General features: G+C 37.3%; 1 protein-coding gene across 1 annotated transcript; it reads left to right on the forward strand.

The window, feature by feature from the left end:
* The first annotated feature begins 2035 nt into the window (after positions 1-2035).
* On the forward strand, positions 2036-3339 carry LOC141651817 (uncharacterized). Its single transcript, XM_074459511.1, has 2 exons — positions 2036-2583; positions 2763-3339. Exons 1-2 carry the CDS (start codon positions 2036-2038, stop codon positions 3337-3339), a joined length of 1125 nt encoding a protein of 374 aa, XP_074315612.1.
* The last annotated feature ends 15880 nt before the right edge of the window (positions 3340-19219 follow it).

The raw sequence follows: 19219 nt of genomic DNA on the forward strand, positions 1-19219 counted from the left end.
ATCCTATTCTAGAGGACCCCCCCTGATCCCTCTATCCAATGATTCTTGCCACTTGGAATATCAGAGGCTTTAATAAGCCAATAAAGCATAGTGAGGTTAATCTCTTTCTTAAAGAAAATAATGTGGATGTTCTGGGTCTCCTTGAGTCTAGGGTGAAGAGTACTAAAGCTAAAACTATTCTGAGATCTAAATTTAAGAGATATGATGCTTTCTGTAATTACAATAAGCACTATAATGGCAGAATTTGGGTGTTATGGAACCCATCTACTACTAAGGTGGACATTTTGCAAGAAGAAGCCCAGGTTATTCACTGTAAAATTAGACACTACCTTACTGGCAAGGAATTCTACCCGTCTGTGGTCTATGGTAGTAACAGTGCCACTAGGAGGCATGATTTATGGGACTCTCTGAACCAGTTCTCTACAAGTGTTACTCAGTGGGCAGCTATGGGGGATTTCAATGTGGTAAGACACTCTCATGAGAAAATTAGTGCTACCCCTCCTATTCTGAGTGAGTTAATGGATTTCAATTCCTGTCTTCTTAATTGTGGACTTGATGATATGAGTGGCACTGGAAATGACTTCACATGGTTCAATAAGCAGGAAGTCTCTACTAGGGTTTACTCCAAACTTGACAGGATTTTAGTCAATAATACCTGGTTTGAGACTTTTTCTCAAACTATCGCTCATTTTCTTGACCCTGGCATTTCGATCATTGTCCTGGCTCGCTTACTTTTCATGATAATGACAGACCTAGGAAGCATTTTAAATTCCTTAATCTTTGGACTGAACACCCTCAATTCCTTCAGTTGGTGGATGAAGCTTGGACTCATAGTCCCACTGGTAACTCTATGTTTCGTCTAATGAGCAAGCTCAAAGCTGTTAAAAAGGTGCTCAGGCACTTGCATTCTGAACACTATGCTAATATTGGGGAGAAGATTAAAACAAAAAAAGAAGAGCTCTCCCAGTGTTTTAGAAAGCTCAGGCAGGATCCTATTAATGGTCTTCTCATCAATCAGGAAAAGGAACTCTCTAAAGAGCTCTGGGCACTTAAAGATACTGAGCTACAGATGCTCTCTCAAAGAGCTAAGGTGCATAGCATTAAATATAATGATACCAGCTCTAAATTTTTCTTCAATAAAATAAAGGAAAGGCAGCAGCAGCAAATGATAGGTGACATTAAAGGTCATAATGGTACTCATCACACTGGTTTGCAGGAGGTGGGGGAAGCTTTTGTTGCCTATTATAAAGAGCTGTTGGGCAACACTGTCCAGGTAGCTCCTATTGATCCTGGTGTGCTTTCAAATGGACCATGTGTCAGCAATGATGGCCATGAGGCTCTTCTTACTCCGGTCACCAGAGCTGAAATCAAGAAGGCTCTGTTTGATATAGATTCTAACAAAAGTCCAGGTATGGATGGTTTCTCTACTGGATTTTTCAAGAAAGCCTGGGAGATTGTTGGAAATGATTTTTGTCTAGCTGTGGAGGACTTTTTTAAAACTGGTTTCTTGCCTAAGCAAGCTAACACTACTTTGGTCTCATTAATACCTAAGAAGGCTTTCCCACAAACTGTAAAAGACTTTAGACCTATCTCTTGTTGCTCTACTGTCTATAAAACCATCAGTAAGATCTTAACTGCTAGGCTCCAAACTGTTATTCCTGAAATTATTGGGCCAGAGCAGGCTGCTTTTGTTCAGGGAAGGAGTTTGTTTGAGAATGTGATGCTTACCCAAGGTCTTCTTAAGGGCTATGGAAGGAAGAATCTCACCCCTAGATGCATGCTTAAGATTGACATTAGTAAGGCTTTTGACACTTTACAATGGTCCTTCATCAGGAACATGCTAGCTGGTCTTAACTTCCCTCCCATCTTCATCAAATGGATCATGGCTTGTGTCACTGGCTCTTGGTTTACTCTTAAAGTCAATGGTACACATCATGGTTTCTTCAAAGGGCAAAGTGGAGTGAGGCAAGGGGATCCTTTATCCCCTTATTTGTTTGTCTTAAGCATGTAAATATTATCAAGAGAGCTTAGAACAATGTGCCTTTCTTCTGATGTTTCCTATCACCCTAGATGCTCAAAACTCAAGCTCACTCATCTGGTCTTTGCTGATGATCTCATGATTTTTACTAGAGGAGATTTGCCTTCAGTTCAAAAAGCTACTGCCATTTTGAGCACCTTCTCTCATTGGTCTGGCTTGACTGCTAATTTGGAGAAAACTGACATTTATTTTGGGGGTGTGCATCCTACAGTCAAAGCTCTTATTCTGGAAAGAGTTGGGATTAAAGAGGGATCCTTTCCCTTCAGATATCTGGGCTATCCAATAAATGATTCCAGGCTTACTATGGACATGTATAATGCTTTGATTCTAAAGCTTCAGACCCTAAAGGGGACCTACTCTATTCAGCACCTTTCTTATGCTGGGAGAATTCAAGTCCTGAACTCCATAGTTTTTGGTCTTAATAACTTCTCGGTGCATCGGCTTATTATTGCCACAAAGCAGATTTGCCTTCTTATCTCCAAAATTAGCAGGGATATTTTCTCGGGAAGATCCGACAAGAAGAAGAAGCACATCTTTAAAGCCTGGTGAGCATTTGTGCACCCTGGGAGGAAGGGGTTTTCGGGTTAAGGATGTTTGCACTGGAACAAAGTCGCTATCTTTGAAATGGCTTTGGCATTTGGATAGAGGGACTGGAGCAATTTGGATTTCCTGGGTTACAAAGTATTTCTTAACAGAATGTTCTATCCGGGACCTTCTTTGTTAGGGACTGTTTCTCGAAAGTCTCGAGAGGAGTTCTTCTTCTTAGAGATGCTCGCATTAAGCAACTAGGCACTTTGTTCGAGCGATTCAGCTATGCTCTCCAACCGCATTATCGGGATCGGTTTTTCGTGAAGAAAGCTTATGATAGCCCGAGATGCTCTTATACTGTCCTTGCTGTCTATAAAGCTATTCACAGAACTACTATTCTTCCACGGCATAAAATCATCCTCATGCTAGCTATTCAACAAAAGCTAGCTACCCAAGATCTCTTAATTACTCGAGGGATTGTCCTTGTGAACAGATGCTACTTGTGCAAAGCTGCAGCTGAAAGTGCTGATCACTTGTTCTTTGCTTGCCCTTATGCTGCAGGATTGCTCACTCTTTTTGCGGTGGATAAAAACTACCTTCCTCCCTTACTTCACTCTACTCCTTGCTTACTATGTATAGCAGGGGTCAGGGGAGTACGAAACCATTGTTTAGCTGCGGCATTGGTAGTCTGGTTTATGCTATTTGGGCAGAGAGGAATGCTCGTGCATTTAGGGATCAGGAGAGGTCTATCCAGGCTGTTTTCAGTGAACTAAAATTCACTGTCAATGCACTACTTGCGTGTAGAGGTCCTGAAAATGTATTACTTGACATAGACACAATATTCACTTCTTAGACTTATAGTCCTCTTGTATAGATAGTGGAGGAGTTTTGAATATGGTATAGGGGATATATCTTTGTAAGAAAACTCTTGTACTCCTATTTTTGGAATATAATGAGTAATACCCTTCTTGCAAAAAAAAAGTAGCTACTTACTTTTTGTGATTTATCTATAGTGTTTTGTTTATCTACAAAGTTTATTGAATTAGATATAATCAACATTTAGTTTGAAAACTCTTAATATTGTTGTACTTAATACTAGCTATTTGTTTGTAGTTCATCGTAATCTGTGTGTTAAGTTTTTTTCGAGCGATTAAAAAGAATTCAATCTTATACGGTAAATCATAACTCGACGAGTAATTTATGTTAGTATATTGTATCGAAGGTAGGATTATCCTTCATATTATTAGAGACGTAGTTAAAGACCTTAACTTAAGATTGAAGGTATTTACTGTTATTAGAGTATGTCTCTTGTGATTTACTGTTATACACTCATAACCTCACACTTTTTGTTCATGCAAACTCCCTGTACCGTCAATGCGTTTCCACACTCATAACCTCACACTTTTTGTTCATGCAAACTCCCTGTACCGTCAATGCGTTTCCCAATTCCCATCTAGCACAAAAACAAAAGCACTTTTGTTTTCATTATATTCATTGTTATAATTTAGATTAGTAGTAGTACTTAATTTTGTATTTCAGTACTAAACAAGTTTAGTTTACGGGTGCACTATCTTTTATAGATTTATGTATGCATGATGACGATGACCAATAAGTGCCTCTTATTCTGATCAAGTTGCTTAATTGTAGTTAACATATGAAAATTCTTAGTTTAATTGATTGTTTGAAACTTCTAAAATTTTATGTCATTATTGTTCATTATTGGAACTCGATCATGCTCATGCAAATGTGCAATCTATATGTATGCTTTTGATATTACATTTTCTGTATAAAATATTATAACATGCCTTTCTAAAACTTCCACACCCACAAATAATATTATACAACTGGTTATATAGGAGCATTGTACAATAACCATAATCTAATTGAGCTCATATATATTATTTTTGAGTTTCATTACAACTTTTTAATTTCAGTATTTGTATAATAAAATTCAGATTCTTTCAAATAAAGCTCGTGATCTATTCTATACAATCCCTACAACTGATTGTATAGTCTACTTACTCTTCCATACCTGTCATCTTGAAAGTTTAATTAATTTGAATTTATATTAGAAAATACTTTTTACCGTTTATACGAATAGTAATAGAACTCTTGAACAATTAGGACAAAAATATAATAAATATAAAAATACACAATAACTAACGTGGAAACATTAGGAGGATTAAAAGAAGTAATGGATCATGACTCTAATACGTTATGTTTTAAATGATCGTGATCATTACACGCCCATAAATACAAGTAATTATGTCCAATGCTATTCGTGGTATATTATGGTCCGATAAACTCCCCGTAGTGCAATTCGTAGCTTTAGGTCATTTTCTATCTTGTTTAATTTCCGTTGTTTTCATTCTGCTCTATTAAGTTCAGTTTGATTTAGTTTAGTTCAATTTAGCTTCTTTTAATTTAGTTCAGCACATTTCTTCACAAATTAACTATTAGGCCCTGTTCTTTCTGGTCTAATTTCAGTTCATCTTTATTCTGTTCAGTTCAACTCAGTTAAGCTCATCAATTCACAAATTAACTCTCAGTGCAGCTTCATTCAGTTCAGCTTAGCTTCATTCAATTCAGTTAAGCTTCATTTAGTTATGTTAAGTATTGTTCGTTTTTTTCATTTGAAGTATAATGAAAATTATTATGGACAATCTTACAAAATGACACATCTCACGGATAAATCATTCTCAAAGGTTAAGTAAATAATAAGTTTAAAGCATAACTAAAAATCTAAAATCATAACAAAAGATTCTAACAAGTGGCCTACAAATAGGCCCGTGCATCGCACGGGCATTAAATGTAGTTAACCAAATAACTGACAATTTTGTTACCCACTTGAATACAGGATTGGATTTTGTTTGTTGGAGTAAAATAAACGTCCCCTAGATTGGTTGAAATAAACACAAATACAATTATTATTATTATTATTATTATTTTTTTTTTTTTTTTTTTTTTTTTTTGAAAAATCACATAATCAATCAATCAATACATACATATATATAAAGTAGAAACTTTTCGAGCGATATTAGAGAGTCCAACTTTTTAAGAATTTCAAAATAGTATTTTAAAAATAATTTGTACAACAAATAATTTTATATAGACATATAATTTGAGTAGGAAATAAAGGTTTGGTTAATAATCAATTAAATTTTAAAATGAAACACTAAGCATCTACACCGAGTATATAAGGTTTTGACTTTGACATCTTGATACATTGTGAAATCAGCTTTATTGTTTCTTACGAAGATCATCACAATCATAGTTATTGTTATAATTAATTTTTCATTGTGATCTGTATAGCTACATCTTATTGGTAAATTGTGAGTGGAAGAACATTGTCAAGCGTTCAAGCCAAATATATTTTTCACTTTTTAAGACCGTTTTATCTACTCCTGTTAGTCCTGTGTACATGTTAGGTACAAATTTCCTACCCTCAATCTTTGTGGCATGCATGTTTTTTTTCCCACTTTTTTGTGTTCAGCTTATGAATTTGTGCATAAATATACTCCCTTCACCCTAAGTTATAGTTTTTTTTCTAATTGAAAACTATTATACTTTTTATAAATTTATTAAGAAAAAAAAAATTGAGACCTTGATATTACCCCTAGATAATTTAACTACAATAATATCCACCCTATATACTAATATTTTGTCAAATCTCATAATTTGGTTTATATCAGTTCGGTCCATTAATTTAACTTTAGTACGACTTGAATTTAGTTCACATAAAAACTTCAACTAATGTAAAATTGGTGATCTTGGTAGTTATATTAGTTTATACCTTATATTCACTCTCTTTTATGTGGTTGTCGTAGACTTTGAATACACGGTAGTTTTTGGAGTACTTTTGTTAAAACAAAATAATCATGATAAATTTGATAAAAAACATGGTTTTATTATTACACAATATGATACATGAAAACTAAATTCTAAAATAGACTATGTTTTTTTTTCATTTGTAGATTATAAGGTAGAACATATGAAAAATCGTATATGTAATGTAATTTACATTGTGATACTCCAATGTACTTCCTCCTATTCTGAATAAGTGTCTCATTTGGACAATGGCACGGAAATTAAGGAATATAATTAAAATAATGAAAATTATTGTATAGGGGTAAGAATATATGAGTTAAATAATGAAAAGTATTGAGTATGATGGGTTATGGGTGGTTGGGGTAGTAAATAAACAAAAGAGTTAAGGGTAGGAAAGTAAAAAACCATGTCCAAATATGGCAAATGGGACAGTTATGTGAATAGACGAAAATGGCAAATGGGACAATTATTTAGAATAGGAGGGAGTATTTGTTTTCGAATAAACATTGTGTTTATCTTAAATCGCAAGATACATCGTTGAAAACAAAATACGGGAGGAATTGATGTCTTACTATGACTTATAATTTTATAATCATTTTTTTTTTCAAATTTATTTCAAATTATGTGTAGTCTTTCTAAATTTGGTATGCTAAAATGAGTAGACCACCACAATTATCCCTAACCTATTAACTATCACCCCTTCTATCAAAATGACATTGAACATTTGAACCCATTTATTACTCCCTTCATACCACACCAAAGGTAACACTTATTATAAACGGACGTACCACACCAAAGGTAACATTCCTTATTTGGCCCACAATATTACCAAGTTATCCTTATACTCATTTGATATTTAAACAAAATGTCATTACATACCCCACCTACCAACCCATAATTACATACCCCACCTATTTTTTCCCTCTTTACCCTTACTTTTTCCACCTTTTCTTAAATACTCCATTTTTCCCTACGTTACCTTTGGTGTGGTACGGATGGAGTATAACTTAAGGGATAAAGAGTTGTAATTTTACATTTATTTTTAAATTTTCTCAAAATGAAAAGTAAGATAATAAAAGTGGAATGAAGGAAACACGAGTGCATAATGATACAAATACGAGGTACATTATTAGATTGTAGAGTAGATAGAGACATAAAGACTAGAGTATATCAAATGTAACACGTTTTATCTGAGTGACCTAGCTTTTTTTTTTTTTTTTTTTTTTGATCAGGAGTATCCCTTACCGATAGATGGGGCAATTTCCTTCGAGTACTGAAGACAATTTAACATATCACTTTAAGGAGACGTTTGGTTGGGGTCTAAAAGAAAAGGAAAGGGAATCACATCCTTTCATTAATTTCCTTTCCTTTGCCTATGTTTCCCTTTGTGATACCATTTCTCTTTCCCTCATCTGAACCAAACGCCCCCTAATTTTAAAAAAACAAAAGAAGGGTGCGCTACCTGAGTACTCAGTTTTCTAAAGAGGTAACCGTTCAGTTTCATATGGTCTTGATAGGGCCAAAATGAGCTTTAAATGATAAACTAATTGAGGCCGAATTTAGTTAAAAGATTTGAGGTAGTTAATTACTAGACCATAATTATTACAAGATGGTACTCCCTTACATAACTGTTTTCACCTCATTTCTCTATTACTCCTATATGTGAGAAGTATTTTATTGAAATATGGTGAAAACAGTTATGCGGAGGGAGTAATATATTAGATTCTATAGGAAAATCATAATGAGGTAATTTACTATATAATTTAAGGCCATTGTTTTTCCATGTACGCGTTTTTCAGTTTTCCCCTACCATTTTTACAATCAAACTTCCATCACCTCCATTTTATCCCACAATATTAATTGACAAAAAAACAATTTAGTTGAAAAAAAATTAATATACCCTTTATTTTTTCAATTAGGGTTTTTCAATTCATTTAATTGAGATAAACAAATAATTGTAAGGGAACGAGTAACATAATTGAATAAATATGCATTAGAAATTATGACAAAATTGCATATCATGTTAAATAGTTTATTAGTAGAACGTGGTTTTCAATTGAAAAAAAACAAAATTTTAAAAAATTTACAATTTTTTTTATCACAATTAATGATAATAATATGTCACCATATTTTCATAATCTTTTTTAGTGTGTTCGAAACAAGGGCGATTCTAAGAGGGTGCATCTAAATCAGAGATAAAACAATTATTGTTAAATAGTTTGTTTGGTTCAGTGGTAGAGGTTGTGCGTTCGATTACTACAACAAACAAAATCTGCCCTTATTTTCCATCTATAATAAAAGACTAGTTGGAAAGCCTGTGCGATGCACGAGGCTCTTATTAGGATTATCTGTAAAAATATATTCTTAAGTTAACAAAAAAAGTTCAACTATGTTGAATCATTAAATTGATGAAAAAAAATTCATGGTTGGTATAGTAATTGATGAACTATTCGTGCTTTTACCGTAAAAATTTGACATTCAATAGTACTTATAACATCAGGTGATTTAGTTATAACATCAAATGAATCTCTAATAACAGAGACAGACCTTTATGAGTATTGTAAATTATTTTAACCTACAACAACTTCGTAAAACTGAATGATGTTATGTAAAACAACAATTATCAAAATTATATATAGTGTGTTCAAATAAAATGTTAGATCACTTAAATATAATTTTACCTTGATTATATATATATGTACAATTAAGAGTATTTGCTCCTTATAAACTTCTCGCAACATCAAATCCAAATTGGATTCCAATAGAATTATTAGTCTCTAAACAACAATAAAAATCGTTACCATGGTCTGGTAATAGAAAACTATTAAACTATTAAACAACATATTTGTGATTCTATTGCATAGAATGCACGTGGCAACATCATTTATTATTTTTATGACATCGTTTAAAATCGTTGAGTTACCAAGCTAGTATTTTATGGCAACACGCTGAAACGTTGGTTTACGTTACCATGGTCTGGTAATAGAAAACTATTAAATTTAATTACAAAAAGTCAAACTATGCTGAAAATGAGAGCTAACAAAATTTTTGGAGTAGATTTTGATGAGGAGAGATTAATCATCAGTTCCCCTCATAAAAACACAACAAAGATGTTGGCATTTGGTATTGACTATATCAGTTGTATAACATTCACAAATATAATTGGATTGTAGAGTTATTATTCTTATAATCTCACGCGTCATCGGTTTTTAACAGAAATAGTCTTTGACTATTTACAATTATGACTACTTGTCCTTAAAAGATTCACGCAAAATATATAATACGACACATAATTTGATAAATTTGTGAAAAATTCTTTGTAAATAATGTCCTTCGTATGGCCTTGATACATTTTATCTCCATCACGATGAGAACCTTAATCCCTTGGATAACGTTGCTCTTGACGCTTCTACGTAAAGGTGGTCATTACTAAAAACTGATTTTAGCACATAAATTCCCACATGATTAAGTGATTGTCCCTGACTCTTGTTTATTATCTAGCGTAGCATAGCCTCAATGTATATCGTCTCCACTTAAGAACGAAAGGAATCTTTCCTATGCTCGGTTCAGTACCTTTTGCCAACTTTGGAACCCGTAATTATCTTGCTTTCTACTTCGAATTTCCCAAGGCGATTGATAATAAGACAATGTCGCTTTAGATAGTCCTCTCATGGAGTTGATGTTCCTCAACAACATAACCGACATACCACACTTGGTAGAACATACCATTTTGAGTTATGTTAAAAAAAATTCAACATGTATACTCCCTTCTCTTCTTAATAAACATCTTTCCCATTGCTTCCTAAGGGTCAACCGTCGTTTATAACTTTGACCATTAATAGTCAAAAATCATGGTTAAACTAATGTATTGATGACTCTGCAAAAGTAATACATAGGATCATTGGGAAGAGGATGACGTACATTTAGTGTGAAATTCCTAAAAGATAATGAATTTTGCGCTCAAAGTCTAACAGGACTAAAATACTCTACCAAGTCTCTAATAATAGGAAAAAAAACGACTCCTAAAAACAAGGATGTTATACGGGCGAGGGGACAGGACAAATGTAGGCTTTCTCATACCTATATTAGTTAGAAAAATTACATGCCCTTAGTTGTTACAAGTAAAATTTTTCAAAACCATAGATCAACTTGTGTAGATCTTAAAATAGTTCGTTCCATATAAATGTTATATTCTCCCATTAATTTAGTGGGAGACATAATAAAGAAAAAAAAAATTAATGGGTCCTTCACCCCATCATGTGAGAGGTCTCTCAATAACGCTATTGAGAAACCGTCTTTCTACAGTTTTTGTGCTCGCTTGTTCTATAGTTTTCAAATATTTCTGATATTTTATTTACCCATGTCTAGCTAACACCCATGGTTGACATGATTTAAAATTCAGTTTGAGTCTAAAACTTTATTTGAGATACGCACTCTAGACTGCCTCGGCCAGGCCGAGGCGGAAACAAAAGAAGCGCCCAATTAATAACGTAAGAAGACAACTCAGACGAAGACAAGAAAAGACCTTGGCCAAGCCAGAGGCAAAATAAGCAATCTCTTATTAAAAATGATAACAGGTTACAAGTAAGGAGAATACAGGCGACGGCCGTCCCCATAGGGATAAGCCAAAACACAGCCTACCAAAGTTGTACAAAATACAAGGAAAAGAAAAGCAAAAGGTTACAGACATATCATTTGAAGCGCCAAAATATGGCAGGGAGGAAAGGCTTAATAATTGGCTCCCGAACAGCTGAAGCTATCCGAGACACCGGGTGAGCCTGGTGACGACCGCCCGTCTCCCTATGCCTGTTGCTGCTTACCATCAGCAGCGTTGGCAGCATCGTCTTTGATGGGCGACCCAGAAGCTGTCTTGGCAGCCTCAGCCTCAGCTTTCTTGGCAGCCTCAGCCTCAGCAGCCTCAGCTGCCTTCATCCTCTCGGCTTCCTCCTTGGCCGCCCTAGTCTTCTCAGCAAGAGCTGCCTTCTCCGCGGCCACCTCCTCCTCATTCTTCACCCTTACCTCCTCCTTGGCTTTCTCCTCCGCGGCTTTCTCTTTAGCTTCGAGCTTGTCATCAAACAGCTCGTCAAATTTGTCCCACGGAAAGGAACCATCAAGGGGGAAGAGCTCCCCAATCACTTCCCCGGGGCGACTTCTTCGGCCAGGTCCCGTGATTGGGCGCACATGTTAGGGAGGATAACGGTTTGGAGCGTCTCAATGTCCTCCTCCCTTTGGGTGATGATAGCATCCTTGTTCCGAACCACCTTCCCCTGGGCCTAAAACATGCCCCTCCATTCGTCCCTCTGCGTACGGTAAAGGTCGGCGTGCTTCTGAACAAGGTCACGCCCCTCCAGCAGCTTAGCAGCTTCAGCCGCCGTAGCCTCGGTCTTGGCTCTCTCAAAGAAGGACCTCCTTTTCGGCGTCCTCCCGAGTTTTCTCTCAAGACGGACGCCTCTTGACCTCGGCCTTGGCCCTCTTAGCCTCCTTGTTCGCGCGTCGAGTTCAAGCCTTAGCCGCTCGAGCGTGGGGCGGCTTCAGCCATGGTCTTCTCTTGCTCCACAATAAGAGCACCGCCGTATCGACCCACCCACTTCGCCGCAACCTGATCAAACTTAGGCCCTCCGACTTAACGGAGGGGGTAGGCTTCGGGAAGGAGGTGACAACGGTGGCGTCTTGACCACTTGCCTGCGCAGTTTTCTCCTCGGCACGCCGTTCAAAAGTGTGACCGGTAGACGGCAGCGGTTGATCTACAAAAATTCAATTAAAGCATCCGTGTCAATATACATGGACATACCGGAGAGCCTGTCATCAGGAACGCCTAATGAACCGGCTAAGTCTGAGCCACAGGATAGATCTGTACCATGCTTGGCCTTCTTGGCCGGAGGACGCATTTCCTTGCGGCGGCGAGTAGAGCGATAGCGAGCGGAAGCATTAGCGGCGAGGGGCGGTGCTCTTTCCTCTTACGGACAAGGGGAGATCCCTCCGCATCGGAGTCCCCCCCATTGGTAATGTCAACGATCACCACCGTCTCCTTCTGGACTGAAGGGATGGGAGGTGGAACGGATGTCGACGCCGTCGCCGCCGAAGACTTTGTTCTCCGCGTTCGGCGCGGCATGTTACTAGCAACCTTCGCCTGGGCCGCCTCCACATTCAAGCCTTTTTTCACCGCTGATCCATGAGATCATTCGGCGACGTTCTGCGATCACGGGCTAGAGCCTTAGGATGCAAATCAGCAACGGTCTTATCCTTGTGCAGCCCCATTCTCCGGAGGATATCCTCAGACAGGTCCGGTCCAAAGTGGTCTGCAAAGGAAATAAAGCGAGAGTTAAGTAGAAGAAATAAATCAAAATTCAAGAAACAGAAACATTGAGAGCAGAGATGGGCCTCACACCGACCCCACTCACCCTGTGCTAGGGCCGGTATGAGGCCGACATGGCAGAGCAGCTCATCCTGAAGAATGATCTGCGTTGGGGGAATCCATCTTTTCGGCACCCCACTCTTGTCCGCCTAAAAAAGCCTCATCGCCAACTTCTCATCCGCATTAAGAGGGACCTTGCTGACGTCCATCTTAAGCTTTTTCCGGGTGACCCATTTGTCATGCTCCGCCTCAGTCTCGCACCGCAAATTAACTTGGTGCTGGAAGGACCGGGGCAGCGGATAGTCATCCGGCACCTCAACGTACACCCACCGATCTTTCCAGTCTTTGCAGGAAGAAAGCTTATCAACGAAGACGTAACCCGGCTCCATTTGCACGCTGTACCATCCGACGCGACCAGCAAACGACGGCCGAAGGTGGTGAAGCCGACGGAATAAATTAACCGTTGGGACCTCCCCCTTGAAGAGACAAAGCCAGACAAAGCCGACTATGGTCCTAATAGCCAACGGGTGCAGCTGGGCCACGGCGACGTTCATGGCTCTAATGATGGCCATAACATAGTCATTCAGCGGAAACCGGAGCCCGTACTCCAAGTGCCGGATGTATACGCCGGTGCAACCCGGTGGAGGGCAACAAACGGCCTGACCCTCCTCAGGGATAACGATTTTGTATCCCGTGCCAAAGTAGAAATGGCCCTCGAAAAATGTCTCGCCGTAACAACTGGCGAACTTATGGGTCCAAGCACGGTCAAGGCGGACCTTACAGGCCTCGCCGTGATCCATGACGTACTGCCTCCCCTCACTAGGATGAGCCCTTTCAGCATCATCACCGTCATCATCACCGTCATCATCAACATCATCATCATCCTCCCAATCCTCCAAAGCTGTTGGATCGACTTCGGGAGAAGGAGACCTAGGGCCCCCAGACCTTATCGGGACGGCGTCTAGTATCTCCTCCTCATCAAGACGCGACGGAGAACCCCCCGGCGCACGGTTACTAGTTCCGGCATCAGCAGAAGACATGGTAGCAACAATTACTCAACAAAATAAGAGATTGAGAAAAATTTGTTTGTTTACCTTGAAAAAGCACTAGTCGAAGTAACGACTCTGAAGATTAGAAGAGAGAAGTCCTTGAAAGTTTAGAGAGAAGAAAATTTTAGAGAAAATGAAATTGGTGGCCAATTTCAGGGACTAACTGCCCTATTTATAGGGGAAAGCCCATGAAGAAGGACCAATCGGGCCTGACCCATGAAACGTCAGCCAATCAGCGAACAGACACGTGTCAGACATGCAACCACGGAATGTCAATCGTTGCAACAGTTGAACGTCAATCAATGCAACAGTGACCAAGCGTCTTCAACACGCCCCTTCATATCTCTCTGCCTATTCATCTTCCTCAACAAATTCCTAAGTATCTGTTCTCCGCCGGCCACATGATCAACCAAGCTAGGTAGCACCGGCCGGGGGCAATCAAAAACAACCGGCACTCTCAACCCTGGTCTCGGCCAGCGTCACTCTCTTTTCCACATCGGATGCCCTTTGCACATCCATGTGGAGGGGGGATATGGTACGGCCTAAGCAGAACCAAGCCGAGGTAGAAGAGGCCGAGAAAGGAATTTTTCTTGCGCAGAATATACGCTCAACATGCATCGGAGCCCATACCACGGCATAGACTACGCTGGGGGCAAATTGATGGGGCATATTCTGCACCCGCTGACCAAGTCAACATATTGAGCAAGGTCAAAGATATCCACAAGCAAGTCAACGACTTAGACAGCCTAACCGACGCACCCTGTCGGCCTGCATCTTGGGTCCCGGCCGGAGCAACTAGCCAGCCGGGGCACACATCCGCGGACTCATATCCAAGACCCCTCGGCGGCGAGTCAACAGGGCCCGCCGGCCTGCCATGGGTCCCTCGGCCGAGGGTAGATCAGTTTTTCCACCTGCTAGCCACTTGGCCACTTGGCCACTTGGCCACTACGTGACAAAAGGTGAAAGTCTATAAATACTCCTCAACTCTCATTGAGGAAAGGATCCACAATTTAACCTAAGAATCACTATTCATCTGGTAATATCTTCCTTATCTCTCTACAAAATACATTTCGCCAAGTAACAACAACCTATCTCTCTAAGTTTACTGACTTGAGCGTCGGAGTGAGTTCGCTCGGTCCAAAGCCGAGCCCTCAGCTTGTTCATTGTTTCAGGAGACCGAGAGGAGGATTCAATCAAGGACGTCATTCTACAAGCACGGGTGGTAACAAATAACTGCTCTGGAATTACACCCGGAACAGTTACAAGTAAAATTTTTCAAAACCATAGATCAACTTGTGTAGATCTTAAAATAGTTCGTTCCATATAAATGTTATATTCTCTCATTAATTTAGTGGGAGACATAATAAAGAAAAAAAAAATTAATGGGTCCTTCACCCCATCATGTGAGAGGTCTCTCAATAACGCTATTGAGAAACCGTCTTTCTACAGTTTTTGTGCTCGCTTGTTCTATAGTTTTCAAATATTTCTGATATTTTATTTACCCATGTCTAGCTAACACCCATGGTTGACATGATTTAAAATTCAGTTTGAGTCTAAAACTTTATTTATATTCACTGCATCCAAGACAAAAGAGATATAATTCAACAATTGTGATAGATTTTCCTTTTGATCAAAATTATTTTTTTCTTATTGTAGAGTTAACAATTTTCTTATATGGAACGCTATTTATTTTGTACCAATTGCTTGTTTATTTTGTTTCTCATAATCGTACTTTGTGTTACAATTAGAGGCGACAATCATTGACACGACCCGAAAACCCGACACGAAGTTAGGGGGTTAGGGTCAAGGCGTTGTGACTCATTTAAGTAATTGGGTTGACACGACACGACACGAAACTTAAATGGGTCTGGTTAGGTTTGATGTCTTTTGACACGAACCCGATACGAATAACCCATTTATTTAAAATTGTCATAATATATTTGGCTTGAGTCAATAATTCAACAAAACAACTTAAAAATTAGCATTTTGATTCATCATTTTTTGGATAATAGGTTATAAAGCATAGTTTATTGCAATAGTTTATTGGGATAAACAGGTTAAGTGGGTAAAAATGACCTAGTTAAAGATAAATGGGTTAAAACAGGTCGGGTTGGGTTATAGAAAAATTAAATGGGTCGAGTTAAGGTTGAGACAAATGACCCGTTTACGTAATTGGGTCGCGCTAGGGTTGGGGTAGTGGTGACCCGTTCAATATTGATACGAACACGAATACGACATGACCTGATCTGTTTGCCAGGTCTAGTTACAATCTCCCATTGCTAATATTTATTTTGAATCAATAGCTATTTATTTTATTAATCAAGTTTATAAAATTAAAAATAAAACATGAGATTAACTCCTAACAATAGGTTCAAAAGTAAGTAAACATGGATAAAAAAAATATCAAAAGAAAATTAATTTTATATTATGAAGGTTAATAGATCATGAAATTAAAAATCTCATATTTAGGCTCTGTTTCGAAAAATATAAGCTTAAATTTTTCTAACCAAAATTTCATTTATCTTTTTTTGTTGTAAGTATTTGGTGGATAAATTATTTACCAAAATAATCGAATCATGTGAGAAATAAGCTACCTGTTTTTTTAATACTTTAATTTATAATAGTAAATATGGAGTACTTACTATGTCCTTTTATGTCATATTATCAAAAAAGCTATCTTTCGGTTAGTTTAAAAAGCATTTTTTATTTAATCGGTTAACTGATCGGTTCCGAATTTTCAGTTATCTTTTAAGCTCGTTTTTTAGGTTTCAGTTAATTTTTATTATGAAATCTGAGATATAGTATATGAATAATGTGTATGACATTAATATACCATATAATTTTTTTTGCTAAAATGTAAGCATTTCATTGATAAAGCAAAGTTTACAACCAATTTTCCAAACAGTACAATTTTCAAACTAATACAATTTGCCCCCTAAAACATAAGATTAAAGAACAGTTGCCAACCATCTGGAATCAGCTTGCTTAATTCCAGACGGCATACAATGGGAAAACCTAGCTTTAAGACAAACTTTGACCTGTGTAGCAACATACTCAGGTTTGTCAACAACAAATTTCAGACGAGCAGAATTCCTTTGAAACCATATAGCATACCAACAAGCTAGAAGAGCTGCTGTAGCCATAGTCTTCTTAAGTCTACTCCATCTTCTTCTATTAATGGCTTCCAACATATTATTCTGACTGAGATCAACCGAGAGCCAAGAACCAACTCACGCAAAACCGTTTTTTTGAACATACACTCACGAAAATAAATGTTTCTGGGTTTCAGAGCATTGCATACAAATGCAGCATAAGTCATCAGTACATACTTGAAAACACTTCAGCCTGTCCTTCAACATAAGTCCCTGGTGAGCAATAATCCAGGCAATAAAGAGTGCTTAGGAATTGCCATAGGGCACCAGACAACATTATACCAGTCCACCTGAGCCCTCCTCTCTCGCACCCATTCATAACACCTCCTGACAGAGTACTCTCCCACACCAATACTCCACTGACCATTCACAAAACCCTCCTTTATGATCTCCTTCACACTGCACACTTTCTTCCAGTACCAAGTGACATCAGTAGAAGGATTATAATCCAACCAATCAGAATTTTGAATATAGACGTGGTTCACCCATTGAACCCACAGTCTGTCAGGCTTACAAAATAACCACCAAACAAGTTTACCAACCATTGCCACATTCCAATAATAACTAATATACCATATAATTAGTTACATAGTGTATTTTGAGTACGTAGCACCTACTATTTCGTAATGGTTAGATTACTTGGATATATGCTGGTGATATGAAATTTTATAGTAGATAAAATTAAGTGATACTACTAATGCGTGAGTCTACAGTCGATCCTCAATTCATCATATGAATAACACTATGAGTTGTTCCATTGTTACACAAAAAACTGAGAGTTGTTTAAACTCCCAAATTCTACTTAAGTTTTTCTCGGTTTCATTCCTCCATCTAATGATCTCTACATTCTTATAGAAAGTAAATTAGTTAAACAAAAATAGTAACATATATAGATTAGGGAAAAGTTTATGTATTGAGAACTTGAATGTATATGGAGGCATTTATGTTTATAATTTCTATACACACACTCCATTGATTATTTAGTGATTACATTTTGATAAAATCCTAATTTATACTTCGTGTAATCACGTAAGATTACACTACATCATCTTAACATACCACTTTAATAAATAAATTCATCTTTTATCCGCCAGCTTCTTGAATTTTGATGCGAGAATACAACCTAAAAATGTATGAGACTATAAGTTGGGGGAAAATAAATACGATAACTTAAATTATTATGAATTTCTATTATCTATTTGATAATTTTAATCTACTCATATTAGGATAATTTTATTAAAATATATTTGATCTACTTATATTAGGATAATTTTATTAAAATTTGTTTTAAATATTTAGAAATCTACTTTTATTAGGATAATTTTATTTATTTAAATTTTTTCGAAATCTACTCTTGTTATGATTTCTTAAAAAGTTGGACTCTCTAATATCGCTCGAAAAGTTTCTGCTTTATATATATGTATTGATTAATAATAGGGCAAAATAAGCCTAACAAATAATTTCCACCTCATATAACAAGGAGTTTTGTATTGAAATGATCCAATTCTTGATAAATATGTCAATCATTATTAAAAATTTCAAAAAAAGAACAGTTTGTTTGGTGTATAATAGTGTTTTTCCCCTATTCTTATTTTGCGTCAGTCTCATAGCCTTGATTTAAAAAATACCTTAAAAGACATTTGGGAAATGTATAATTTTTTATTTTATTGATATTGATTTCACCACCACAGACTACGCAACACTGGTTCGCAAGGCACATTTTAGTAATAGTAAGAAGACGACGTCTTAAGTATAACTCAAGAGGTTATGTTATGACGAGGACTTTACTAAGTACCCTGTGCATCGCACGGGCATTAACACTAGTCAAGTATTATAAGACAAAATAATCGGTTTTAATGTTCTAGTAATCGAGCTTTGGTCCCTTGACATACCCTTGTAGATTTGCAAAACAACCGGTCATTTTTAAGTTGAGCATATCCATCTTAAGATTAAAAGATGTCATACAACACCCACTTAGGTAGATAGACAAATTTTTTGCTAAACCAAACATTGTTTGCTCATCATTTCTGTCTGACTAGTTTTAAGTTTGAGAGGATCGTCATTCTTAAACAAGATTTATATTATCATAATTAGTTGCAAAAATGAAACAAACGGATAGAGCAATAAAGAATGGCATACATGATGATCTTAGGTGAGTTGGACCAGAAATAAAGTTGAATTATTATTAGCGCCAAAGATAGCAAAACAACAAAGAACAACCTGGCGAACCACTCTTCACATGGGTGATGAGGTGACCTCTTTTTCGTCC

The sequence above is a fragment of the Silene latifolia genome, chromosome 4, assembly GCF_048544455.1.
Source record: "Silene latifolia isolate original U9 population chromosome 4, ASM4854445v1, whole genome shotgun sequence".
Lineage (NCBI taxonomy): Eukaryota > Viridiplantae > Streptophyta > Magnoliopsida > Caryophyllales > Caryophyllaceae > Silene > Silene latifolia.